The 27,525-nt window shown below is 45.6% G+C and overlaps 1 protein-coding gene and 1 long non-coding RNA gene across 19 annotated transcripts in view; both read right to left on the bottom strand.

Moving 5' to 3' along the window:
• The window catches only part of LOC310755784, a 92,458-nt gene that overhangs the window by 17,723 nt on the left and 47,210 nt on the right, over positions 1-27,525 (bottom strand). The gene's annotated exons all lie outside the window — the stretch shown is intronic.
• The window catches only part of LIMA1 (LIM domain and actin binding 1), a 68,519-nt gene that overhangs the window by 16,511 nt on the left and 24,483 nt on the right, over positions 1-27,525 (bottom strand). For 2 of the 18 annotated variants that reach the window (XM_083598671.1, XM_083598668.1), the window contains exons 3-7: positions 25,900-25,945; positions 20,695-21,156; positions 8,272-8,380; positions 5,050-5,204; positions 910-1,017 (exon numbers count right to left, since the gene is read on the bottom strand). In XM_083598671.1, coding sequence (XP_083454797.1) covers positions 910-1,017; positions 5,050-5,204; positions 8,272-8,380; positions 20,695-21,156; positions 25,900-25,945 — 880 coding nt within the window. Of the gene's footprint in view, positions 1-909; positions 1,018-5,049; positions 5,205-8,271; positions 8,384-20,694; positions 21,157-21,323; positions 21,406-25,899; positions 25,946-27,525 lie in introns of those variants that run through there. The other 16 variants (XM_083598661.1, XM_083598674.1, XM_083598663.1 and 13 more) reach the window with 9 other exon arrangements.

Here is a 27,525-nt window from a genome sequence, read left to right as displayed (position 1 = left end):
GGATGCTACTCAGTGGTAACCTAGCAACCTTTGGGTTATATCCAATACTATCTGTGTGCAAGCAGAACTGACTTCCACTCATACAACAGGACTTCACTTTCTTATCCTCCCTCCCACCCCTCAAAATTTGCTCCAGACGATTAAGGGACCTATAAAGCCTTAAACGGCTCAGGACCACAATATCTCAAGGATCGCATCTTTCTATATGAACCTACCCGGACCCTGAGATCATCTTCTGAGGCCCTTCTTCATGTGCCCCCTCCTTTGAGAGGTGTGGTGGGTGGCAACACAAGAACGGACCTTTTCTGAAGTGGATCTCCATTTGTGGAATGCTCTCCCTAGAGAAGTTCGTCTGGCACCTTCATTATACACCTTTAGGTGCCAGACAAAAATACTCCTTTTTAACCAGGCCTTTGGTTGATCCGATGTACATCCTATGCCCTTTTAAAAAGTGTTTTTTTGGGGAGGCGGTATTTGGTTGCTGTTTTGATTTTATTCTGAGACCCCAGGTATAGGGTGTTGTATAAATTCAATAAATAATAATTATAATAAGGAACTCTTCCCAAACAAATTGAGGGAGTGCAGGGGTGGGTGGCAGAGAGGAAAGTGAAGTCCTGCTGCACTTGTACAATGCTGGAATGAAGTTTTAGGTAGCCGGTACTAAGGGAAGAAAAAAAGGATATGAACCCTAGCATGCTTTACAGATAGATTCAATGGCTTAGATTCAATGCTGTTTTCCATGATGTTACAGTCAGAACCTCAGCACAGCCTGCAATCAATTTACATCAGCAGATACAACTCGAGTTTCCAGATGTTGCGGTTTTACAGTGTTCCGGGTGTGCCTCTCCAAGAAGTTCCACTCCCAAGCAAAGTTGTTCTGATCTTCACCCAACACGATCCATCTCTTACCTTCTCCCCATCCTGCTGGGGAAACATATCTTCTGAGGACGGTGGCAAGTTCTCCTTCTGTTCACAATTGTAGCTCTTATCTTCGCTTTCAATGGCTTGAGTCTCACTCTACAGAATGACAAAGCACTTGAGCATTTGTATATTTTAAGTCCTTAAGGGGGGGAGAGAGAGCTCACTCAAGTCTCTTGAGAAAGTCGGATATGTTATAGGACAATGGAAATGGAAGTATTTTTATACCACCCTTCAATCGTATCCTTAAAGTGGCTTTAAAACAACTACAACAACACTGGAGCCCTGAGTGTCAAGATACAGCAGTTTCTATCAACACATTAGAGTGTTTTCCCAGAGAGGCCTTATTCCTTACTAGATGAAGCTCTTAGGTGGCCAGAGCTGTTATTTATCCTACACAGCAACTGTTACTAATAGTCTTCACAAAATAAGACACTGAACTCTGACCCAAGCCAGCTGTCAGGCTTTACCACAAATTAGCAGAGAAGTCGTTAAATAAGCATGCATCCCCTTCAAATTCAAACAAAAGGATCCAAAAACCTTGCATCAAGCAAGGGGAAATGTTTAAGAAACATTGCCTTCCAGTCTCCTGAACGCTGTTAATACAGGTTCCATACAAAGCATGCTTTTATTTCATTTTATTGCCTTGTTTTTTTTAAAAAAAATAGCTTACCATCCAATTTAACTAGCTATTGCATGTACAGTCGACTTACATCTTACATGGGTATTACGTTCCGGGAATTATGCACAGTGCTATTTTTCTAGAAACTCGTCATGCCAGAACTCACCATGAACACCTCTCTTGTTCTCTTATAATGGCAATGGCACCCACCTGAGAGGTGCTGGAACTGCGTTCTAGTGAGTTCTGGCTGGGGAAAAATCCTGATTGTGCATACGGGCAAAATCACACAGCCAAAACAACTGCAGAAAACAACTGCAAAAGCAGCTCTACCTTTCTAAAGCTGGTGTGCCAAACATTCGTTGCCTTCCACGCATGGCGGAGAGCTTTTAAGTAACAACCATTGGATACCAGCTGCAAATGCATTATTAGACAAGCTTGGCAGTTGCAAAATCTTTAGCTCTGTTTAGCATTTTTATTTTACTTTCATTTGCTAAATTGGATCTGGGCATCAGATTTTTCCCATTCAAAGTGAGTTTTTTTTTCTGGTGCTAATTACCCTAGGCAACTTAGCCTGATTTTTCTTTTTCCTTTTTCCTGGAAAACCCACCACATTGATGCTCAGAAGCAAATCTCAGCTCCATCACAAAGGCAAATGGACCTGGAGTCCCATGGAGTGGAAGGTACAGCAGAAAAGCTGCTGGCAGGTAAAGGGTTAAGCACCCCACCGCCACCACTATTCCAGTGGAGAAATAACACTGCCCCCCAAAACACAAACACTGTTTTCCTTTACAAGGGGTCCCTGGGATCCTGCTACGCACATTTCTGTGTAATGAGGAGTTCAGCCCCAAGATTGCTTCTGATCTGGGATTCTCAGCCTCTTCTGCCATTATTATTAAAAATCTGGACACAATCATGTGCTTAAGAGGCTCTGTGCATTGACCAATTCACCCCTAGAAGCCAACAGACTGCTGACACCTGTTATTTGAGAAAGCAAGGCAAGAAACTGAAGGCAAAGCAGAGGGACGCCGTTAGTAGTTAAGCAGATTTGTTAATCAAGGTGCAATTACCCATGCCATTAATTTCCTTTCAATTACTGAACTAGAGCATCAGAAATACAGCGCTGCATATGGCAAGAAGAAGAAAGGCCCTGTGTCAGAGAGGTGAACCTGCCCATTGCAAGGTGCAGCAAACTCGAGAAGTTTAAGAATTTTCAGAGAATTCCCTGTTAGCGCAAGAGAGGCAGAAGGGAAGACCAGCTTCCCTAGCGCTTATGAAATCTAGATTGTGCTGTGTTTACCTGCTTACGATGCTCAAATTGTGTGCAGGGTCACAACAGCATACAACAAACAATAGAATTCATTATTAGAGGCTCTTGCATACACAATACCCATCCACAGGAGTCTGCCTGCTGTATCCCTGTATGATTTATTGTTCCAGCTTTGCCTCCTTTCCCATTAGCCTCTGCTGGGATAGATGGGAAGAGGCAGCGGGTGGGGACAAGGACAGACTTCTGACACTATATAACTCCTGTGTTTAAAATCAGGTTCAAGGCTATTGTATTAATTTAGAAGGCTCTTAACAACTTGGGTCCAGTATACCACGAGGACCATCCGATCCCTTATATCCCTGCATGATCACAGAAGTCTTTGGGGGAGTCACTGTTAATGGCACCCCAGATGGCTTAGACACATCCACCAAGTGCCATGTACTCAGTATTATCGGCCCTATTCTACGAAACAACCTCATCGCCAAGATCAAACAGGCCCCTCTCTTTGTACTGAACTTCAGCTGCCTAATGAAGGCCTTTTTAAAAAAAAAAATTAAACAAAGCCAGCTTTTTTCTGATTTTGAAACTATGGTGTTAAGCAGCATAGCAATTGGTTTAAATAAAGAAACATATGCTCTGTATTGGAAGGCAATTGGATCCTTCCACCATCCCTGAAGCAGCAGGGTTCTTTGCCCCTGGCAAGGGGAGGTTGCCAGCTATGGGTGGAATTGAACACAGCACTTAATTGCACATTTCCGCTTGAGCAACAAAACATTCTCCCCCCTTCTGCATCCCCCCCTAAATCTGTACTAGGGGTTACCCCAACTCTCTGGAACAGAAATGGGGAATGCGCAGGGCACACACAGTGGGAGCGAGGAAATCTTGTTGCACAAGCGAAAATCCATGCGCTGGCAGGACACAGTATCTGAATACAGCCCCACATCTCTGCTCAAGTCGCATCAGCAATCTGTGGAGAAGATGCAGAAGGTGTGGGCTCTTCTAAGCATGTCACTTTCCCCTTTTTACTCTTGCATACACTTTTTATAGGGGCGCGGGTGGCGTTGTGGGTTAAACCACAGAGCCTAGGACTTGCCGAACAGAGGGTCGGCGGTTCGAATCCCCGTGACGTCGTGATCTCCCGTTGCTCGGTCCCTGCTCTTGCCAACCTAGCAGTTCGAAAGCACGTCCAAGTGCAAGTAGATAAATAGGTACCACTCCAGCGGGAAGGTAAACGGCGTTTCCGTGTGCTGCTCTGGTTCGCCAGAAGCGGCTTAGTCCTGCTGGCCACATGACCCGGAAGCTGTACACCGGCTCCCTCGGCCAATAAAGCAAGATGAGCGCCGCAACCCCAGAGTCGGCCACGACTGGACCTAATGGTCAGGGGTCCCTTTACCCTTTTTACACTTTTTTTAAAAAAGCCAAACCACCCAAGTTTTTTCAGCTCAAAGTGTGACACGTGCTTCCCTATTTAATCCAGAAAAAGAAAAGCAGTGGCTAAGCTATCATGAGCCTGGCGGGATACTGGATTGTGGACACAAAGCTACCACAAGTCACCAATTTTGAACAAAACAGTACCTCCACCCCCCAAATCGGGAAACCTGGGACTCCTGCTAATTTTCCCCTTGAAGGACAATTTGCTGTACAGCCGCTATTCCATCTCCTGTTCAAATATTTGTCTAGCCAAGTACAGATCAGCCACAGAAGCACAGCATGAACAAATAACATTGTTATGGATGAATTGGAGCTTGGAGCCGGGGGTGGGTGTCGTGCAGGGAGAAGATGAACCCATTGATTACGTAAAACACCATACAATGAACCAGGAAAAAAGGGGAGAGAGAGAGAAAGAGAGAAAGAGAGAGAGAAGATAGCAAGGCTTTGGGCAAGTCACATCACCGTTTTGCACCTGGCTTCCCCCATACACATGCTCCCAGCAAGATGGCCAGGCTGGTTTCCGATTGCATGCAGAGATCCTCAGAGGCAGAGAGCTATGCACATGCAAACCAAGAGACAGTAGCATATCCAAAAGCAGGAGGAAGAGGGGTGTCTGAAAACCCTTTCAGCAGCTTTAAAACAACCTACAAGCACTGTATAATATGCATTGTACAAGTCACCAACGCCACTCCTCAAGGAGCCAAGTATTGCACCTTCTTCCAAACAAGATCAGCCTTCACTGGAGTCACCCCTCATGCAGTGGGCTCTGGTAAAGCAACAGCCGGCCAGTTATAGGAAAGGGAGGACCTACCACAAGACCACCAGAGCTGCCCTGCTTAGAGACCGCTGCCTGGTACTTAGCAAGCCGATCCTTGATGGACGTTTCCGACAAGCGAGGCATCTCCTGATTCTTCCTGCTCTCTGCTTTCTCCAGGCTCGATGTCGGAGAGATGCACAGCGGATGACCTAGAACACGAGAGCAGACAGTTGTAATTACTAGTCGGTAAAGTAAAAAGGTAGGGACGCGGGTGGCGCTGTGGGTTAAACCACAGAGCCTAGGGCTTCCCGATCAGAAGGTCGGCGGCTCGAATCCCCGCCACGGGGTGAGCTCCTGTTGCTTGGTCCCTGCTCCTGCCAACCTAGCAGTTCAAAAGCATGTCAAAGTGCAAGTAGATAAATAGGTACCACTCCGGCGGGAAGGTAAACGGCGTTTTTGTGCGCTGCTCTGATTTTGCCAGAAGCGGCTTAGTCATGCTGGCCACATGACCCGGAAGCTGTACGCCGGCTCCCTCAGCCAGTAAAGCGAGATGAGCGCCGCAACCCCAGAGTTGGTCACGACTGGACCTAATGGTCGGGGTCCCTTTACCTTTACCTAAGGTAAAAAGGTAAAGGACCCGTGGACGGTTAAGTCCAGTCAAAGGCGACTATAGGGTTGCGGCGCTCATTTTGCTTTCAGGCCAAGGGAGCCGGCGTTTGTCCACAGACAGCTTTCCGAGTCATGTGGCCGGCAGGACTAAACCGCTTCTGGCGCAACGGAACACCATGACAGAAACCAGAGCACATGGAAATGCCGTTTACCTTCCCGTCACAAAGGTACCTATTTATCTACTTGCACTGGTGTGCTTTCAAACTGCTAGGTTGGCAGGAGCTGGGACAAAGCAATGGGCGCTCACCCCGTTGCGGGGATTCGTACTGCCAAACTTCCGATCAGCAAGCGCAAGAACAGGCATAGGCAAACTCGGCCCTCCAGATATTTTGGGACTACAACTCCCATCATCCCTAGCTAACAGGACCAGTGGTCAGGGATGATGGGAATTGTAGTCTCAAAACATCTGGAGGGCCAGGTTTGCCTATGCCTGCCCAAGAGGCTCAGTGGTTTAGACCACAGTGTCACCCGTGTTCCCTAATGCAGATTTGCCCAGGAATGAAGCTGTATATTTTTGGGTGGGGGTGGAGAGGGAAGCAAAAAAGAGAAAGGGGTGGTATTTGGAATGAGAAAGGCCATCAAGGAATTGATTTCCCCTAACCAAGGCATGATAACAGCATCTCAAGGGCTGTTCTGACACCCGTTTTAAAGGATCCACAATCTCCTTTGCTAGCCAAGGGCCAAACTGGCACCGAGAGAGGAACAGATTATTGCCCAATCCCTTCAAGGCAGGAGAATGGGGAGACTTTTAAAAGTGCAGCATTGGCAGACAGAAGGGGGTGGGTGGGAGGAAGCCTGAACGTTTTTGTTGCTTGTACATTTGAACCTAAAGGCAGATTCTCTTCTCCAAACTGCTGGGGCTATGTTCGGTCACCAGAAGAAACACCCCCCAAAACTGTTGTTTCAGGGGCGACAAGAAGGCAATGGAAAGGCTCATCCCTTCACCCCATAGTGTAGTTTAGCTTCCCCCTCACTTTAAAGGACATGATACAACCCAGGGTGGGTCAAGTAACTGTCCTGGCCTCCCACCTAGTTGCACTGTTATGTCACGCTATCTATCCTACAGCCGTTGAAGAATCATCTCTTGTCACTTCTGCACTCACAACAGCTAAGAGTTTCTGCTCTCCCCACCCCAACCCCTTCTTCCGTGTCCACCAATTTATTTCGGGTAACAGCAGCAACAGGAAACATCAATAAGCGCCACAGGCTACACACAAGTAAATACCACCAGAAGCCTTGTATGGTGAGCAGGTGCAATACAAGCAAATGCTCAGGAACACAAGGCAAATAGCACTGGTTGTGGAGGGAAAGATGTCAAAAGAAACAACTGTATTTCCCTCGGTTTATAGGAAAGCAACTGCTAGCAGGATTTTCACAGACTGGTAAAGCAAAGGAAAGGACAAATAAATTATGGACTATGAACCACAAATCAGTCAGCAGACTCAGCTATGAACCAGGAAGCCCTCTCCCAACCCAAATATTGCCTCTGCCAAGGTAGTCTTTGCCTCAGTTTCTCTCCCAACCCCCCCCCCCCACCAAATGTACAATTTGGAGAAATGATAACGCTGATTTGCAATGCTTGATGATGGTGCCCTAGCATTGTTGATGATGACAAAGATCATTGCATCAATCATAATAATAAGGAAGAAGATTGACAATAATCCTCCAGCTGCTATCTGTGGTATGGATGCATATTGTTTCCCTACCGATGCTCTCTTACGCATGCGTGGAATAATGCTATCCCAAGAGATGCTTCACATGAATCTATATTGTGTGCCTTCATGGTTTTCCTTATAACACGAAAGAGCTATACTGGCCCCTTTTTATTTCATGTACTGTACACCCTCTTGCCGCCTCAGGGACCCAAAATAAAAACTGAAGATCTCAGCAGCGCATAGGGGGCAATGGCAATTTTAAATTTGCAACTGTAATTTTAAAAACAACACAGAGATATCAGTCCTGCACATTAAAATGAAGGGCATAGGTTTTCATTATATAAGAATGTTTTTAATATTCTGTTGGGAGCCTCCCAGTGTGGCTGAGGAAACCCAGCCAGATGGGTGCGGTATAAATAATAAAATTATTCTTATTCTTATTGCTACTCTGCATAAAATGAGAGGAACATCAATTACTTTATTGTTTGTTCGCCCTTCACCAAGTGGTCCAAATGCAGGTTACAAAACAAAGTACAATCGGCAGAATACAATTTACATTAAAATAACAAAACAGCTAACAATAGAATGACAAAACGGTAGTGTGCAGCAGCAGAGAAGGAGGGAAAACATCCACTCAGTTGATGGCCTGGGTAGAGAGATATATCTTGACCAACTGTCCAAAAGCAGGAAGTGATGGCACATATGCACCTCAGAAGGGAGGTAATTCCACAAACCAGGGACCACCACATAAAAAAGTCCTGGCATGCTTTGCCACCCCTCAAACCATGGCGTATGGCAGCACTGCTGATCCGCAGTGCCGTCCTGGGACATCCCAGGTTTTGGAGATGATCCCTCTTCCACTTTGCCAAAATGATGCTTAACCAGTGTACCGTACCATTTGGGGAGAAGCCGTCATAACACAAAGATCCATGCAACATTGAACGCTGCCCACCTGAGACATTGTGGCTTCTTTCTCCGGAACTGAAGTCAAGGTCTTCCGAGGAAAAGCTGTTCTCCGAGATTCTCCTACCACCAGCAGCCCTGCCTTGGTCACGAAAAACCTGCTTTAAAAACAAAAGGAAAGAAAGGCACAAACCCATCAGTTTACTGGCTCGTTCCGAAAGGGATTGCCTGAGCATTGTGCTTTTGAGCACACAGGTTTCATCACTGATAAAATTATATTCGTTAATATAAAGAATACACATCATTTACGTAACAACAAAAATCAGTTCTACATCTCCTCAGTTTCCCTGGCTGAAATGCTTGGTTAGCTCCTGCCTCTACTACAAGCCTTCTAGGTTTCCTTTTGCCACAACCTCAGTCCTTCCACAACTCTATCCAGAACTCTGTGGCCGAGTATTTGTTTATGTCTGTATCATGGATGTCCTCAAATATCTCCAGTAGCTTCCCTTCCAGCACAAATACCTTGTCCTTACTTCTCAGCTCTCTCTTCTCCTCTGTCCCATTCTACTCCTCATGCTTATTTTAGCTCCTGTGCCAAAGACCTTCCATCTCCCTGATCTGTGGCCTTAAACCACCTGGAGATTTCCAGCTCGCTTAAAACTACTTTGCTCTTTCCTCCTCGCTACTCTGTGTCTGGGACTCAGAGCTTCCCTTCTCTCCTCCTTCAGATGCACTCCCCAGAACCTACTTCGTCCATTAAGACTTTCGTATAACTCTCCATCCCAGCTGGAACAAAGCATGCATGCTTAGCTAGCTGTCTTTCTGCCTCATCATTCTTGCATCTCCCTTCCCCACCCTCCCTCAGTTGTCTTCCACCCGTCAAACATTAAACTATAGGTAAAGGTAGAGGACCCCTGGGTGGTTACGTCCAGTCAAAGGTGACTATGGGGTTGCAGCGCTCATTTCGCTTTCAGGCCGAGGGAGCCGGCGTTTGTCCACAGACAGCTTTTCTGGGTCATGTGGCCAGCATCACTGAACCGCTTCTGGTGCAACGGGACACTGTGATGGAAACCAGAATGCACGGAAATGCCGTTTACTTTCCTGCCACAGTGGTACCTATTTATCTACTTGCACTGGTATGCTTTTGAACTGCTAGGTTGGCAGGAGCTGGGACAGAGCAATGGGAGCTCACTGCCGTTGCGCAGATCTGAACTGCCGACCTTCCGATCGGCAAGCCCAAGAGGTTCGGTGTTTTAAAGCACAGCGCCACCCGCATCTCTGCACCAAAGGGGCAGAGATCTCTTTTTTTAATGGTTACCCATCATTCCATGCAGTGGCTTTCTTGAGCAGATTTTAGAGGAAACTGGGTTCCCCTTACTTTTAAAAAAATTAAATATTTATTTTTTGTCTGTGGGGGCTAGAACAGATATACATGCAATGCCTGAGCCAAAAATCCACCTATATCTGTAATCAAACTTGTGGCCACTTATAATCCAGATCATTGTCTGCTTGAGCTTATTAACCACATCTTACATTTAGCTACTGCCTTGGGCAGGGGCTGGGGGTAGCACTGCGACTGGGCTCACAATAAACGAACAAACCAACTTTGTGGCAAGTTCCCCCACTTCCCCCCCCCAGAAAAAAAACACTGATTCCATGCACACCGATACCACTGTACCAATCACAACCACTTTCTTTATAACCTAGGTAGGCCACAGTTACCTAGCTGGGGGTGCGGTGGGAATCTTAAACTAAGTTAAAATTAATCTACAAAGCTGAATGTACAAGACAGACAAGCCCCACTGCCAAATGAGGCCCGAGGGCTTGCTCAAACCTTTAATTTTGTTTTGTTTTTTTAAAAAGAAGTTTATTGCTTTTAACGCCACCTTTCTACAGATTCCCAGGGAAGCCTACGAAAAGTTACAATGCCAATAAAAATGAAATCTCGTAAGACTGACAAATACTGGCCTGCATATAATTACTCAAAACTGACAATTAAAGACAGAAAGAAACTAAGAAGAACTTGCTGGATGGAGCTAATGGTACATTTGACTGGCATTCTGTTCTCACGGAGACCAACCAGTGTTATGACTCATTTACGTACAGTATAAGCTATAGCTTAGGGACCCACTCTCTTGGGGTCCCCAAAAAAAAATTAAAGGAAAAAGAGGTGGATGTAAATTTCCAAGATATAAGATAAAAAACAAATAAAATAAAACCTACATACAGCAACAGTGTTTTGTGTTGTGTAGGCTCCTATGATGTAAGTAATGGGCCCCGCCTGCTAGCCTGCTCCCTGAAATATCACTGGTTTGCTCATTTCTCTATATAGGATGCCTACATTCTGCATGGACTTTTCAACAATTACTTTGATAAAATACCTATTTTGTTACGTGCAAATGGCTTTAGTTACCTACTAGGTCCATAAATTACCATATCGCATGTATTCAACACAAAAAACAGTGACAATTTGTTGTTGACAAAGGACAGTTGGACATATAAAGGGCCCCATTATCTTCAGTAGCTTAGGGCCTCATCAAAACTAAATCCGGCCCTGGTTATGAGGGAGAAAAACTTTTCTCTACCAACCTTCTCCAGTGCCAGGCATAATTTCACCAACTTCTACCATGTCATTGTTATGATTATCAGCAATTTTATTTTCAATCCTTTCTTAATGATCCCTGGCATGGAATTTGGCTTTTTCACCCATGCCGTGCATTAGGTCAACATATTCCTTGAGCTACCGACTGCAACTCCCAACCTCTCATTCCTGGTCCATCACCACCACTTCAGAACAAAGGTCTCAAGATTTTCTGTTGATGAAGAATTAGTAAAGCAATCTTCAGCAGGCTGCTTATTCACATAGAACATAGTAAAGGGACCCCTGACCATTAGGTCCAGTCATGACCGACTCTGGGGTTGCGGTGCTCATCTCGCTTTATTGGCCGAGGGAGCCGGCATACAGCTTCCGGGTCATGTGGCCAGCATGACTAAGCCACTTCTGGCGAACCAGAGCAGCGCACGGAAACGCCGTTTACCTTCCCGCCGGAGTGGTACCTATTTATCTACTTGCACTTTGACGTGCTTTCGAACTGCTAGGTTGGCAGGAGCAGGGACCGAGCAACGGGAGCTCACCCCGTTGCAGGGATTCGAACCGCCAACCTTCTGATCGGCAAGTCCTAGGCTCAGTGATTTAACCCACAGTGCCACCCACATCCCCACATAGAACATAGTTCTTCTTAAAAAGTCCACTCAAAAGTTATTTACATTCTTCTATTTTGCATCAAGGCGGGGTGCTTCTTTTTAGCACCAGAACCTACAATGGGCTGCAACTCACAGTGCAAAGAAGGGTCTCCACCCCCATCGTTTGGCCCGAACGCTGACATCCGACTCCGAGGACCTTCTGATGGTTCCCTGACTGCAAGAAGTGAGGTTACAGGGAACCAGGTGGAGGGCCTTCTCGGTAGTGGTGCCCGCCCTGTGGAATGCCCTCTTGTCCGATGTCAAGGAAGTAAACAACTATCTGACTTTTAGAAGACATCTGAAGGCAGCCCAGTTTAGGGAAGTTTTTAACGTTTGATGTTCTATCATGTTTTTAATATTCTGTTGGGAGCTGCCCAGAGTTCCTGGGGAGACCCAGCCAGATGGGCGGGGTATAAATAATAAATTATTATAAATTATTATTATTATTATTATTATTATTATTATTATTATTATTATTATTATAAAGGGGCATAAATCAGGCATTCAAAAGAGGGGAAATAGAATTGTTGCCTTGTTGATATCTATGTCCGTGAACATACTCTTTTCCTCAACTGTATCGCAATGCATGCACACAATGGGTATACAGTGGTACCTTAGTTCTTGAATGGCTTAGTTGTTGAACAAAACGGCTCCCGAACACCGCAAACTCGGAAGGAAGTGTTCCAGTTTGTGAACATTTTTGGAAGTCGAACGTCTGACGCGGCTTCCATGGCTTCCGCTTGAGTGCAGGAAGCTCCTGCAGCCAATCGGAAGCCGCACCTTGGTTTTTGAACGGTTTCAGGAGTCGGACTCCTGGAACGGAATAAGTTTGAGAACCAAGGTACCACTGTATATGGACATACGCTCCCCACTGCTGTTTTCTCCACATCTAATGAAAGAGGCTCCTATTTACGGAATATCATGTGACAGGAAGTCTTTAAGAAGTGCCAGAGGACTCTGTCAAACTGCATATCCAGAAGAAGTAATTGCTTAGGTACCTTGGTCTAGGGCTAGGGCTGAGCAATGTATCGATATATCATCAAAACCCAGTTTGAAGTCCATATAGCAATTTGGTTTCATAGTTTTTGACCTGGAAATATATTTCAAACCATGATGTGTGTTAGGGCTAGGCGATATATTGTCCAAAACCGGTTTCAAGTCCATTTTCATGATATTGGTTTCATAGTTTTTGACCTATGCAAAAATCACAATGTGGGGAAAACTGTGAAGCCAGCCAATGTCTCTGCATAGCTCCATCCTTATTTCGGACATTGTGATATATCGGTATATTGCAATATTTAGCTGGGTGGTACCTCGTAATATTCAAAACCAGATATCACCCAGCCCTAATTTGGGCTGCTTTCAAAACCAGAAAAAGCTTCAAGCTGAATCAGTGGGGGCTGCAAGTCAAAGGCACAAAAATTTTGGAAGCAATTTTGGGTTTTGGATTATTACTTTAATAGGAATATTGGGCCGGGGGGGATTAAAGATGGTATTTCCTTTTACCAGTGGGTGGTAGCTCAAAGCTTGAGAAAATGCATTTTACAATTTAGCAGCATACATAAACATTAAACAATCTGCAGCTGGCTAGAAAGCAGATCAGCTAAAACGCTTGTTAAATGTAGAGGCTTTCAAATGAAAGCGAGAGGTTGCTCAAGTTTATTTGGAGCAACTTAACCCGCGTCTTCTCTCCCCAACCCCCAGCTTGCCGTAAGCAGACAGGAATTCATTTTGGTGAGGATTTTCCCAAACACTTAACATGAATAGTTTGTGTCAACAGAACTTTAGGTCAGCGTTCAAGTTCCAGGAAGTCCCAGCATCAGGAAGAAGCTGGAGTCATGATTTCAATGGAGATGTCGTAATTAAAATACAAAAAAATTCAAAATGTAATTGCTTTGGGGCATGAGCAGCCTGCGAAAGCTGGCAAGGGAAATAATACACGCCTGCTTGTAGCGGCCACATATAATAAAGTTCACGATAACCTAGCAATTTCTACTTTCCATGGAATGGAAACTTCTTAACAGGAAGTTTAGAACAGAAAGGGGGGGGGAACACTTCATTCAGTCCAGTGTGTGTCGACAAACCAAATTGTTAGAGAATCAAAATGTCCATTTGCAAAGCAATTCTAAGCTCTGTCTACTCAGAAGTAAGTCTCGTTGGAGTAAGTGGGGCTTGCTCCCAGATAAACCAGGTTGGGATCAAATAGTCACCAAGGCTATAATAAGGTAAAGGACCCCTGGATGGTTAAGTCTAGTCGAAGGCAATTACAGTATGGGGTGCGGTGCTCATCTCGCTTTTCAGGCCGAGGGAGCCAGCGTTTGTCCACAGACAGCTTTCTGGGTCATGACTAACCACTTCTGGCGCAATGGAACACCATGACGGAAACCAGGGCGCACAGAAACGCTGTTTACCTTCCCACCACAGCGGTACCTATTTATCTGCTTGCACTGTGCTTTCGAACTGCTAGGTTGGCAGGAGCTGGGACAGAGAAACGGGAGCTCACTCTGTTGCGGGGATTCGAACCGTCGACCTTCCAATCAGCAAGCCCAAGAGGCTCGGTGGTTTAGACCACAGCGCCACCCGCTCCCTTCAAAAAGGAGACAAGGGAAGACAGCAGGACCTGAGGTTCTGACTAGAAAGTTAAATCCAACTGAATGTTCGAGGGCCAAACTAGATACCTAACCGGGTTTCATCAACTGTATGCAACACCGCACAGGTAGAGTTTCCCCTCACACAACTAGGCTTCCCCTTCCTATCCTTTCGCTGCACATCCCCAAAATCTGCTCCTGGGACTCTTCCAACGGTCTGGAGCAGATTTTGAGAGCCTACCGCGGGCTGCAGGGGAGGGGAAGAGATGTCCCATTGTGCAAGCAGAAACTAGCAAACAAGAGTTTCTGATTTCTTTTGTTAGACGAATGCAAACTTAAGAAAACTGTCATAGGGAACGCAAGAACAACTGGGGTGGGTGCTTAACTAAGGATGCAGGAGGAACCAGTTTTAAGTAGATTTATGCACATAATTTGGCAGTTCTGACCCTATCAAACTTTGCTCGAATCAGACGACCTCTTGAAACGAGTGCCCATTTATGTCTGAAACACTCAGGGTTGTGTGTTTTTTAAAGCCCAACAAATTAAATGCAGAATTGTGCACAAACCTACAGTGGTACCTTGGGTTAAGTACTTAATTCGTTCCGGAGGTCTGTTCTTAACCTGAAACGGTTCTTAACCTGAAGCACCACTTTAGCTAACGGGGCCTCCTGCTGCCACCGTGCCGCCAGAGCACGATTTCTGCTCTCACCCTGAAACAAAGTTCTTAACCCAAGGTAATATTTCTGGGTTAGTGGAGTCTATAACCTGAAGCGTATGTAACCCGAGGTACCACTGTATATGCAAAAATGCACATATGCATGTGCAGAATTTTAAAAGCTGCAAGTACTATTGAAAGATCACCTGGTCTAAAGCCCCGTTGATGCAGGAAAGCCACCTCGGTCAGGAAAAGTTACGTAGGTGAGTTTCTATCCTTCACTCAGCTACTAAAGTTACAGAAGCCTGGCCAGAAAGGGGGCATCCCTCCCTGAAACAGCCTATCATCCATCCCTGTGTAGAGTCTGAGTAGTCACATTTGCGCCTCCCCCCTTTATAAGACCTCCCAGGTTCAATATACTTAAGAGTTTATTACACTGAAAGTTATTAAGATTGTAAGAGCTGGATCAGACCAAAGGCCCATCTAAGTCCAACACCCTGCTCTCACAGCAGCCAGTCAGATAGTTTGGGGCAGCCCATAAGCAGGACTCAAGTAGTGCCTTGGGAGAACATGTTGGCAGCGCATGAGACTCTTAAACATGGGTAGGCAACCCACGGCCCAGGGGCCAGATGCGGCCCAGTCGCCTTCTCAATCTGGCCCGCGGACGGTCCAGGAATCAGCGTATTTTTACGAGAGTTGAATGTGTCCTTTTATTTAAAATGCATTTCTGCATGCATGTCTAGAAGACATTTGTGGGGCCTGCCTGGGGTATTTACATGAGTAGAATGTGTGCTTTTGTTTAAAATGCATCTCTGGGTTATTTGTGGGGCATAGGAATTCGTTCATATATTTTTTTTCAAAGTATGGTCCGGCCCCCCACAAGGTCCGACGGACAGTGGACCGGCCCCCTGCTGAAAAAGTTTGCTGACCCTTGCTCTTAAATCTCAGGGTTTTGGGTTCAAGGCCTGTGTTGGGCAAAAGATTCCTGCATTGCTGGGGGTTGGAGTAGATGACCCTCATGGTCCCTTCCATCTCTATAATTTTGTGATTCAATAGCCCTCTTTTTAGATGAAGTGCAAAAGCCAAGGTCAATCAACCTCAAGGCACAAGCAGTTTTAACCTGAGAGAGAGAGAGAGACTGATCAAGACCATTTCTCTGTTCCAAACAGACAAATCCCTCGAATTATTTAAAAGTGTTTTCTTTGGCACTCTGCATCATAAGGAAGAACCAGATCAGGTTTTTTAAAAGGTACTGGTGAGTGTTTCATTTTACAAATCCTGATGGAAGGCAGGAATAATTAATCAAAGGGTGTGGCACTCGGTCCAGTATACCTGAAGGAGCATCTCCACCCCCATCGTTCTGCCCGGACACTGAGGTCCAGCGCTGAGGGTCTTCTGGCGGTTCCCTCGCTGCGAGAAGCCAAGTTACAGGGAACCAGGCGGAGGGCCTTCTCAGTAGTGGCACCCGCCCTGTGGAACGCTCTCCCACCAGATGTCAAAGAGAAAAATAACTACCGAACTTTTAGAAGACATCTAAAGGCAGCCCTGTTTAGGGAAGCTTTTAATGTTTAATAGGTTATTGTATTTTAGTGTTTTGTTGGAAGCCGCCCAGAGTTGCTGGGGAAACCCAGCCAGATGGGCAGGGTATAAATAATATATTATTATTATTATTATTATTATTATTATTATTATTATTATTACTTTCAGAGAGTAATGGGGTCTCAATTGTTTTAGGGCTCGATTTCTAATTAAGAAGCCTGAAGGACAGAATCATTGGCCACAGTCTTCAGAGACTTGTGTCCTTCTAGGCATAACATTAGATTGGCAACTCAAGTTTCCCATCATCAAGTGAAAAAAGTATCTTGCAATGCACTTGCACCAGCTCCAGGAAGTCTACACACTACACTGCACATCAGGAGTTGGAATTACAGTATGTCCTCTTCCGGAGTTCCCAGTATTTTGACAAAAATAAAGTCTACTTCTAATGAGGCGTCACCTCTTTGCCTATCTCACACGTGGTACATGCTCAGAGAATCCTCATGAATTGGCAAGTTAGTAGCATTTCTTTTGCAGAAAACCAGGGCTTTCTGCAAGTGACTGGAACCCAGGCATGGGCATAGCCAGGATTTACGTTGGGGCGCTATTTATGGGGGGGCAGAACAGAGCTATCTGCGACACAATTGGTTAGTTATTTTTATTTATTTACTTGATGTGGGGGGCAGCCTCCCCTCTGCCCCCCCCCTTGGCTACGCCCATGAACCCAGGTGGATTCAAACAAAAAAAGTTTCGTAATAATATTTTATTCTCTTTTCCCCATATAGAAGTTACATTTGTTACTCAACAATTATATTCCAACTCAACAAAACTAGTGACTACCCGCTCACCCAACAGCGATGCTTCTAACTCAGATTACACACAATTGCATTTTAAGGTTCTGTCTGATCTAATTTCATTCTCTCTAAGTGTGTTTCTTAATATTCAAACAATTAAGATTGCATTCCTGCCTGTGGTTAATTTAACCAACCGGAAATGTTGTAATGTGGGGCTTTGTTTTAGAGAAAAACTGATTTCATCTGAAAATGGGCAGGCTCCTACAAACCAGGATTTTTTTAAATTTTTAAAAAGAAGTTTAATAAGCCATTTCCCCAAACTTTCAGCTCTCAAGTGCTCCAAGTTACACAGAGTCCTTCAGCCGTCTTCTAATCACTGTTCAGGATCTCCTGCACCTCATTCTATACTCTTTGACAGCTATCCAACCTCAGCTCACTGGCTGAAGTCCCTGCAGTCAGTCAGTCCCTGGAAAGATAAATCATAGCTGGCAGCCCCTACTGCACCTCTTGCTTCATCATCCCCGAGGATATGTCCACTCCAAGACTCAAGCAAGCCAAAATGGATTTCGGCCAACTCCCAAAGCCCAAGGAATGAGGCACTCATTGCGTGGACTTGAACGCCCTTCCATTACCTTCTTCCCACAGTGATGCTCTTTCATGGCACGCAAATGCGAACATCACATGCACACAAGTCTGGGCGCTTGAAAACCTTTCCTAAGCAAGCCTTGCTCGGAGCAGAAGGGCCCATTGCCTTCTTAAATATCAGGCCTTTCTGCATTTTCGGTAGCCATCCTTGGAAGATCTTAAGGACGAAGAGGGAGGGAAGAAAGAGGTTTCAAATATAGTGGTACCTCGGGTTAAGTACTTAATTCGTTCCGGAGGTCTGTTCTTAACCTGAAACTGTTCTTAACCTGAAGCACCGCTTTAGCTAATGGGGCCTCCTGCTGCTGCCGTGTCGCCGCAGCACAATTTCTGTTCTCATCCTGAAGCAAATTTCTTAACCTGAAGCACTATTTCTGCATTAGAGGAGTCTGTAGCCTGAAGCGTATGTAACCTGAAGCGTATGTAACCTGAAGCGTATGTAACCTGAGGTACCACTGTACTTGGCCTGCAACTCCTGAACTGCATGGGTGTAAGTTACAGATAGGTAGCCGTGTTGGTCTGCCATAGTCAAAACAAAACAAAACAAAACAAAACTTTTCCTTCCAGTAGCACCTTAAAGATCAACTAAGTTAGTTCTTGGTATGAGCTTTCGTGTGCATGCACACTTCTTCAGATACCATCTGAAGAAGTGTGCATGCACACGAAAGCTCATACCAAGAACTAACTTAGTTGGTCTTTAAGGTGCTACTGGAAGGAAAAATTTTGTTTTGTTTTGTTTTGCATGGGTGTAAGTATGCCTGAACAAAGTGCAGATTATTATGCTATCAGTTTACCAAAAAAAGTCTGTGTACCTCACAATCTAGTGGTTACAGCTGCTCCAGAGACATTTCCCACCCTAGTAGGATCACCTAGTGTTGCGTGACTATCCGAGCACAACAACTCAAATGCAAATGATTTATAACCGTGTTGGTTAGCTGAACCAAAAAGCCCTTCCCTTTCTTTCCATTCGACAAACTGGGACGGCAATAAATGTGCACTCAAACTGGAGGATATAGCTCGCAACGTATGCACTCTGTCTCTCTGGAATTGCTGTGGCAGCCCAAATTATCTGGCTTGCTTCAAGAATATTCCTAGACAGCTAAGCTGCCATGTTACGGGGAAAACTTGATCGCTCACTAGGAGCAGTAAAATGACCTCTCATTCAGTCAGTTTCTGTTTAGAATTCTAGGAAACACAACATTAAAATATTTTGTACAATGTGAAGGTTCGTACGTGCACCAGAATGGTACAAGCTGGTCTGGTTCACGTATTAAGCTAAACCATAGTTCACAATAAACTATAGAGTGGTACTTCAGGTTAAGTACTTAATTTGTTCTGGAGGTCCGTTCTTAACCTGAAACTGTTCTTAACCTGAAGCACCACTTTAGCTAATGGGGCCTCCTGCTGAAGCCATGCCGCTGGAGCACGATTTCTGTTCTCATCCTGAAGCAAAGTTCTTAACCTGAGGTACTATTTCTGGGTTAGCGGAGTCTGTAACCTGAAGCGTATGTTACCTGAAGCATATGTAACCTGAGGTACCACTGTAGTGGAAAGTACACACTGCTCAGACCATCTTGTTGTGTTCCTTCTACTGCTCCAATGCTGACTAAACAAGTTTCGCTTGTCATGTTGGCCAAACCCAGGCTCATGGTTTGCTTCCTCCAAAGGAACTGCAAGAGCAAACCATGGTCAGCCAAGAACAAACCCTGGCTACTGTTTGTGCTTTATTTGCAGGAAACAAACCACAAGCTAGGGTTCAGACAGCATGCAAAGCCAAAACCTGGCTTCTTTCGTTTGTGGAGAAGCAGGAACTGAAGAAAGAGCATTCACATTAAACCATAATTTAAAACAAACCATGGTTTAATGTGAACAGGCCTTAATCTACTTTTATTATTTCCTGTTATCGACAATAACAACACTTAGACTAAGTGGTCCAATCTCTTAGAAACAGTTCCTTTTGTTATGCTCAGGGCAACACAGTTATTATTCTCCAGAGAGCTGGTGTCAGTTTCTTGGAAGAGATCTACAGAGTCACGCCCTAATATTTCTCCAGTGAACACCATTTTTAGAACTCACTGAACAGCTCAGTCAGCAAATTAAAATCGGTTACAACTGAGATAAAGCAAACCATTCCTTCCCGAAACAATTTTAAATACTAATTTTATTAAATTAACCTCGACTGAAAACTATTTGGGCTTTCCTAAGCCTCCAGCTATTTAAAGGTCTCAGCCATACCTGTTTATATTCTAGCAAAAACTCAGCCACACATGCAAAGGGACGAAAGTGAAGGAAACTATGAGAAAACTGGAAAAAGTCAACCAGACTGTGTTTGAAGCCATTGGCATATGCAACTCATTTTCTAGTTACGCAATTTTCCCGGGGGGGACACAGTCTGCAGTCCACATGCAGGATCAGATTTCATGAGCAGTTGTAGGAAAATGCAAGGCCTGTGAAATTTGCAAGTCAAAACTAGCAAAAGCAGGCACTCTCAGCCTATGTTCACGCATTTTTCCTGTGATAATTCCCCCCCTTTTTTTTAGCAGACAAGAAACATTTGCTGACATGCACACATAGGAAAGGACAGCAGAAGCTTATCTCCCACATGAAACCAGCTCTCTTCAGTCTGTGTCTGTCACAGCTGCAGAAAGCAACGGCTTGCAATTGCAGTCACACAGAGACTTCTTTTTTAAAAAAATTGTAAGACGTGCCCGTCACAGTTATCTTTGGGGCTTGGCTGGAGCCAGCATGCTTGTTCATTCAATTTCCTGTTCCAGCAGTGTGTGTGTGTGTGTGTGTGTGTGGCATGTGGGAAAATTGCATTCTGCAGTGTGCATTCATCTCCCTTGGGCACCGAGTTATATTAGCACTTCACCAGCTAGCCATGAGATGCGTTTTACCACAGGAAGAATAAGACTTGCACAGCGGGCAAGTCTTTTGAGAGCCACCCCCTTGTTTCCCCCCCAGGAAAAAAAAACCAAACAGCCAAGGGGAGCTGGAGCAATTCAGTTCCTTACCTTTGTCTGGCTCGCATCCCCCCTCTCAAACATCATCTTTAGCCTGCTCAGAGGAACGCTACATTTCTCTATTTTCCCTGAAGAATCTGGGTTTTCATTGGCCTCAGGCTTTCCTACTTCTTGTCTGGATTCTCTAAGGCAATTTTCCATTTTCCCACTCTCGGGCGAATGGGCTTTCGCCTCCTCGCTGTCAACACTGGGATATCTGAACCGGCCAATCACTCCGGAAGAGGAACGGAGCCGCAAGCTGTGACCAATCCCCGGGCCTTTGTCAGTTTCGGCTAGGGAAGCGGCGCTGCCTTCAATTCCACCACCGGGGCTGACAGACTTCTGCCTAACCTCAGCACAGCTGCTTCGGAGAGCTTCCTTCCGAGCCTCTGTCCCCAGCGGCGGGTTCTCCCACTTTTTCTTCAGGACGCTGAGGGTTCCCCTTTTGAAATGAGGGGGGAGGTTTTCCGTGTTCTGAGGAGAAGAAACAAGAAGAAGCAAGCAAGAAGTTAACGCCGGTTACTTAAAGGTCCCAGGATTATTATTTCTCAAAAGGACAAAACAAAACAAAAAGCCAAGAAGTGCTTGGCTGCTTTTCCGCTCCCTCCTCTCCCCAAAGAAAGGAAGTCGAAAGCGCCGACCTTGAGCCCTCTCTGCTGTTTCAGACAGCTGTGAACAGTTGCAACTTGTGCCACATGGAGAAAGCTTGCATCCAGGGTGAGGAAGGGAGAGAGGGAGGAGGAAGAGGGAAAGAAAAAGGAGCTGAAGCAGGAAATGATAAAACAGGATGGCCTTATATGGAAGAAAGGGAGCCTGACTAATGGAAGAGTTAGGACCTAGCCCTTTTGTCTCGGGAAATTCTGCTCAAAGCAAACGTGGGAACAGAAATCCACCTACGGCTACCGGCAAGTGGAATCAAGGAAGGGCTTCAGGAAGGATGCCATTCTATGAAATGGCTATTGCCAAATGCGGCAGAATTTCTCCATCTGTTCCAGGGGACCAATTAGCAGCCACTTTAAGAAACAGGAGGATTATGTCTCAGCCTGGCCACCTTAACAAGCCTTTGCCTGCAGCACTCCAGCAAGTGGCTTCCTCACCACACCGGCAGGAAATTGGGATTTTTATTTTTTTATATATTTTATCAGATTCGGCCACACGCTTTGAGGGATTCTTGTCCGAACTTGCGTTTGCCGTACGCTATGCATTTAAACTGAGAATCTGCGTACAAAACGCCCCAGCCAAGCCAAGCCTTTTACTTATTTAGCGGCAGACAGCAGGCTAGCCCCCCTCCTCGCTTTTCCAAACAAGGAACTCGGATGCGATACCTGCCAACGCTGCATCTCCGCGGCGTGTTCCTTCCGTATCCTACCAAGCACGGTTCGAGACTAACCGCAAAGTGGAGCAGGTCTGCAGAGCTTTAGCGTATTAAGCAGGATTAGCGGCTATATTGGGATTTAAGTCTCTCACCCTATTACTCTTCTGGTCACATTTCGAACACCCCTCTGCAAATTAACAAGAATCCCCAACTAAGCCGCAAAAATATATTAGGCCCTTTGCTCGGTTTCAAGCTGGGCTCAAATTTGCAGAAGGCCAAATAGGTCAGCAAGGTGGGGGGTGGGGAGGGGAGGGAAGAGAAAGAGCTACACAATATAGCAAGGTGTTCTTGAAGCTTTTGTTCGCAAACCAGCCTCCAGCACCAGGTGTCCTGCTGCACAGGGAGGCCTGGCATGCAACTGACTCCTCCTCTCGGCTACCAGGGCTTCCCGGTTGCTCTGATGCCTCAGCTCAGGGAATTCAAAGTGCTGGTTTTAACCTTTAAAGCCCTTAATGGCTTGAGGCCAGGTTACCTGGAGGAGCAAGTCTCTTGCCCCACATATACCTGTCTGAACTCTTGAGGTTATCTTCCAAGGCTCTCCTCCAGGTGCCCCGCCAACCTGTCACCAAATGACAGCCAGCGACTAAAGGGGGAGACTTTTCTGTGGTGTTGTCTAATGTATTATTTATTTTATTTTTAAAATATTATTACTATTACTATTTAGGTTTAGATGCCACCCTTCATCGCTGTGATCTAAACCACCGAGCCTCTGGGGCTTGCCGATCGGAAGGTTGGCTGTTCGAATCCCCATGATGGAGTGAGCTCCAGTTGCTCTGTCCCAGCTTCTGCTAACCTAGCAGTTCGAAACCACACCAGTGCAAGTAGATAAATAGGTACTGCTGCGGCAGGAACGTGAACGGCATTTCCGTGAGCTCTGGTTTCCGTCACAGTGCTCTGTTGTGCCAGAAGTGGTTTAGTCCTGCTGGCCACATGACCCGGAAAGCTGTCTGTGGACAAACGCTGGCTCCCTCTGCGTGAAGGGAGATGAGCACTACAACCCTATGGTCGCCTTTGAGTGGACTTAAAACCATCCAGGAGTACTTTACCTTTAATATTATTATTATTACTATTTAGGTTTCAACACCACCCTTCATCTTAAGATCTCAGGGTGGTTCACAGAATATAATTGTGGAATGCCTTCCATAAAGAGGCTTGTCTGGCAGCTAAACTGTGGTCTTTTTGGCACCAAGTGATGATTATTATTTTTTTATCTCTACCCTACCCATCTGACTGGGTTGTCCCAGCCACTCTGAGCGGCTTCCATCACATATGAAAACATAATAAAACATTAAAAACTTCCCTAAACAGGTCTGCCTTCAGGTGTCTTCTAAAGGTTGTACAGTTATTTGTCTCCTTGGCATCTGATGGGAGCCATTCCAAGAAAACCCTCTGCCTGCCCTTTTTATTCTCCTATACTTTTCAGAAATTGTTTTGGCATTGCTTGTAAACTACCGTGATCCTCCATCGCTGGCTTTATTCTTGTCTTGTATTGTGCTGTTTTTGTTCCATTTTAGATTTTACGTACTGCTCTTCTTTATGGTTCTAGCCTTGATTAACGTATACTGTCCCAAAAAATCAGTTATTGATCAGTATAGAAGTGTAGTAAACCATTTGTCCAGAGTTTTGATTGACTGCTGCTATTGATAGCTGCTATTGATATCCCTTTTCTGTTGCCTGAAAGATTTACCAGCCTGCATGCTACAGTTTTTGCTGCCTCCTTAAATGCCCAGCAACTAGCCGACTGTCTGCTCTTAAATCCAATGACTCAGACACAAGACAAGGAATGCTTCCTAATGAAGCCAAATTTGATAACGATCAAAAGCGGGACAGAATTTCCCAAGCCTGCCCAAACAAAACATTGTGTCCCCCAAGAGGACAATTCAGTTCCAGTTCTCAAATATCCTTGGTTAAACTGGAAGGTTATCTTGAGCAAGCAGGACACTAGCAGAAGCAGGAGGAAGAAAAAAGTTACAAGAAGCTGTGCCTTAGCAACTACCTGAAATAACTCTTAAGGGAGGAGAACAAGCATTGTGATTGAAGGGACTATCAGATCACTGTCAGAATCGTTATCCAGGACTAGGTTTCACTTCAGGCTGCTTGCTATGTTCAGAAAGAGTCCCCTCTCACAAGTCACTTAGATGACCCAAACACCAGAGGTGTTAGAAAGGCAGATCAAATTTAAAAAGAACAAAAAGAGGGATGCTCCTAGAACAACACCTTCCCCTGGAACTGGTTGTACTTCTTCAAGTTTCCACCTGTTTCTACTGAATGCCTCAGCATAGTGTTGGGTCCAAAAGCTTCGCGCGTTTTCTTTGTACACTGATACAGTTTGGGGAGAACAGTACAGCATGGGCTGTGACAATGGAAGAACATTCCAAAAAGGTAGAACATCTGCTATGCATACAGACGCGATCCCTGGTGGAATATGCTGGGTTGAACGGTGAGAAGCTGCTGTTGGTTGCCATTCTGAGTTCCTTGTGTCCCGGAGCTGAAGCCTGGATACACGGTGCGATGCAGCGGTGCTGCGGTGCTGTGCGTGGCAGTCAGCTCAGCAGAATCCCACCTTTGTCGCCAGTGAAATATACTGGGAGTCGAGTGTGAATTTCATGCTCTTTATTCAGGTCATAGTAGCAATGAATGGAACTAGGTTGCCTACCCCTAGTCTATGATTATAGGAGTTTTACAACAACAGGAGGGGTTTTGTGGTTGATGTGCACTTCATACAGAACAAAAACACGCCCACCACCTGTTGGGCTCCCTGAACCGATATTCCATTCAACAAGGATGACAAAGGCAGAAACATAAATAATAGACTTCAACTGGTGAACTGGAGATTCAGGAGGGGGAGAAGAGAAGGGGTCAAAAATATCTTAGTACAAAAGACGAAGCAGTAGCAGCTTTGAGCCAGAAAAAAAAAGCAACAGTACAGTCATACCTCGGGTTACAGCCGCTTCAGGTTGTATTTTTTTGGGTTGTGGACCGCCAAAACCCAGAAGTACCGGAATGGGTTACTTCTGGGTTTCGGCGGTCATGCATGCGCAGAAGCGCTAAATCGCGCTTTGTGCATGCGCAGAGGCTCCGGATTGCAACCTGCGCATGCGCAGACGCGGGTTGCGAACGCTGTGGGTTGCGAACATGCATCCCGCACGGATCACGTTCACAACCTGAGCGTCCACTGTAACTTAGAAACAGAAATCCTCTTGGTGGCATGGATTTGGGGTGGTACAAAAAGTTATTTTGGAAAACGGAGGCATACCAACTTCAATTCCTTATTCAAACAGTTTCTATATTTCTGTGTTGAATAAAATAATCAGGAATTGGGAATCAAGGCCAGCTCCATCTCCTCCTACAGGGTATCCTTTAGGTAGAAGCGCAGGTAGAAATTCGGAACTAAATGCGAGCATCCATTTAAGCCTCAAAGCTAAGCAATGAGCGAAAAGGTACAGAATCTAACAGCTGCTTTTGCTTCAGAGCACAGAGAAGGCTATTCATGGAAGTTTTGAGGTTAGGACAAAGGACTTGGGAGCTAAGAGCGTTCTGGTTTTGAGAAGCTGATACAGAGAGAGTCAGTGCATGACCCCAGGGAAAGTCACTTGACTTCCTTGTGCTTCAGTCAACCCCTGAAAGGACAAGAAAGTGGGTCAGAGGCTGGGCAAGGCCTGGAGCTCAGGAGCCAAACAAAAGCATCCACAAAGCAACTTTCCTAGTCAACACCAGATGAAGAGACAAGACAACTCTCTTGAGGACACTCAAGAGCAGCCACTACAGGAAATGGAGAAACTCCGATGCTGTCATGGTTTTCACGTGGCAATTCATTCCATAAATATCTTTTCAATACTTACACTTCTTTTTTTCTCCGCAGTTGCTTCCTCGGCTGCTTTCTGGTACCTTTGTGGGGAAATGAGTAGAGAGAAGGGTTGGTGAGAGAAATGGAGAGAGAAATAGCTTTATTCTCAGTCCTAAACTTGCAGTCCTAAACCACAGAGCCTAGGACTTGCCGATCAGAAGGTCGGTGGTTTGAATCCCCGTGACGGGGTGAGCTCCCGTTGCTTGGTCCCTGCGCCTGCCAACCTAGCAGTTCAAAAGCACCTCAAAGTGCACGTAGATAAATAGGTACCGCTCCAGCAGGAAGGTAAACAGCGTTTCCGTGCGCTGCTCTGGTTCGCCAGAAGCGGCTTAGTCATGCTGGCCACATGACCCGGAAGCTGTACGCTGGCTCCCTCGGCCAATAAAGCGAGATGAGCGCCGCAACCCCAGAGTCGGTCACGACTGGACCTAATGGTCAGGGGTCCCTTTACCTTTACTTTTAAACTTGCAAAGTGAAGCACGCACAAAGTTTGTATGTGTGGGTCATTCGAGGATCTGCTAAATGTTGGATGACTGACAAGGCTGTTTGGCGAAGGAGAAGGAAGCCTCTAAACTTTTTCAGCAGGGGGCTGGTCCACTGTCCCTCAGACCTTGTGGGGGGCCGGACTATATTGGGGGGGGTGAATGAATTCCTATGCCCCACAAATAACCCAGAGATGCATTTTAAATAAAAGCCCACATTTTACTCATTTAAAAACACCAGGCAGGCCCCACAAATAACCCAGAGATGCATTTAAATAAAAGGGCACATTCTACTCATGTAAAAACACGCTGATTCCCAAACCATCCACGGGCCAAATTTAGAAGGTGACTGGGCCGGATCCCGCCCCCAGGCCTTAGTTTGCCTACTCATGCTCTAAACCATATGGTGTCGTAAGCCCGTAACAAAATATTCAGCAGCAGCAATAAACATCTTAAGTGCCTCCATTAATTGTGGCATGAGCTTCCATGTATGGCAAACACCACCCTCTCGGTTGGTGGGTACAGATACATGCATGTGAATGGGTAGAGAAGGAGAAAATGGTAAACTGACTGGAAAGAACACTTCACACATCTCAGTAATCCACAAAAACCTATGCCACAATACATCCATTCAGTCTTTAGGATCCCACAAGACACACCCTGCAGCAGCAAATTGTTTTAAACTGTGCTTTAAGAGTTCTTTAAAAGCCAATTATATGACAGACTAGCAGTTTGGGTCACTGCAGGTGGTGACAGCAGCCACGAAATTAAAAGACGCCTGCTTCTTGGGAGAAAAGCAATGACAAACCCAGACAGCATCTTAAAAAGCAGAGACATCACCTTGCCAACAAAGGTCCGTATAGTTAAAGCTATGGTTTTCCCAGTAGTGATGTACGGAAGTGAGAGATGGACCATAAAGAAGGCTGACTGCCGAAGAATTGATGCTTTTGAATTATGGTGCTGGAGGAGACTCTTGAGAGTCTCATGGACTGCAAGAAGACCAAACCTATCCATTCTGAAGGAAATCAGCCCTGAGTGCTCACTGGAAGGACAGATCCTGAAGCTGAGGCTCCAGTACTTTGGCCACCTCATGAGAAGACTCCCTGGAAAAGACCCTGATGTTGGGAAAGATGGAGGGC

The sequence above is a fragment of the Podarcis filfolensis genome (genome assembly GCF_964270895.1).
Source record: "Podarcis filfolensis genome assembly, chromosome: 2".
Lineage (NCBI taxonomy): Eukaryota > Metazoa > Chordata > Lepidosauria > Squamata > Lacertidae > Podarcis > Podarcis filfolensis.
Note: the sequence above shows the minus strand (reverse complement) of the source record. Positions and strands in the feature narration are given on the sequence as shown.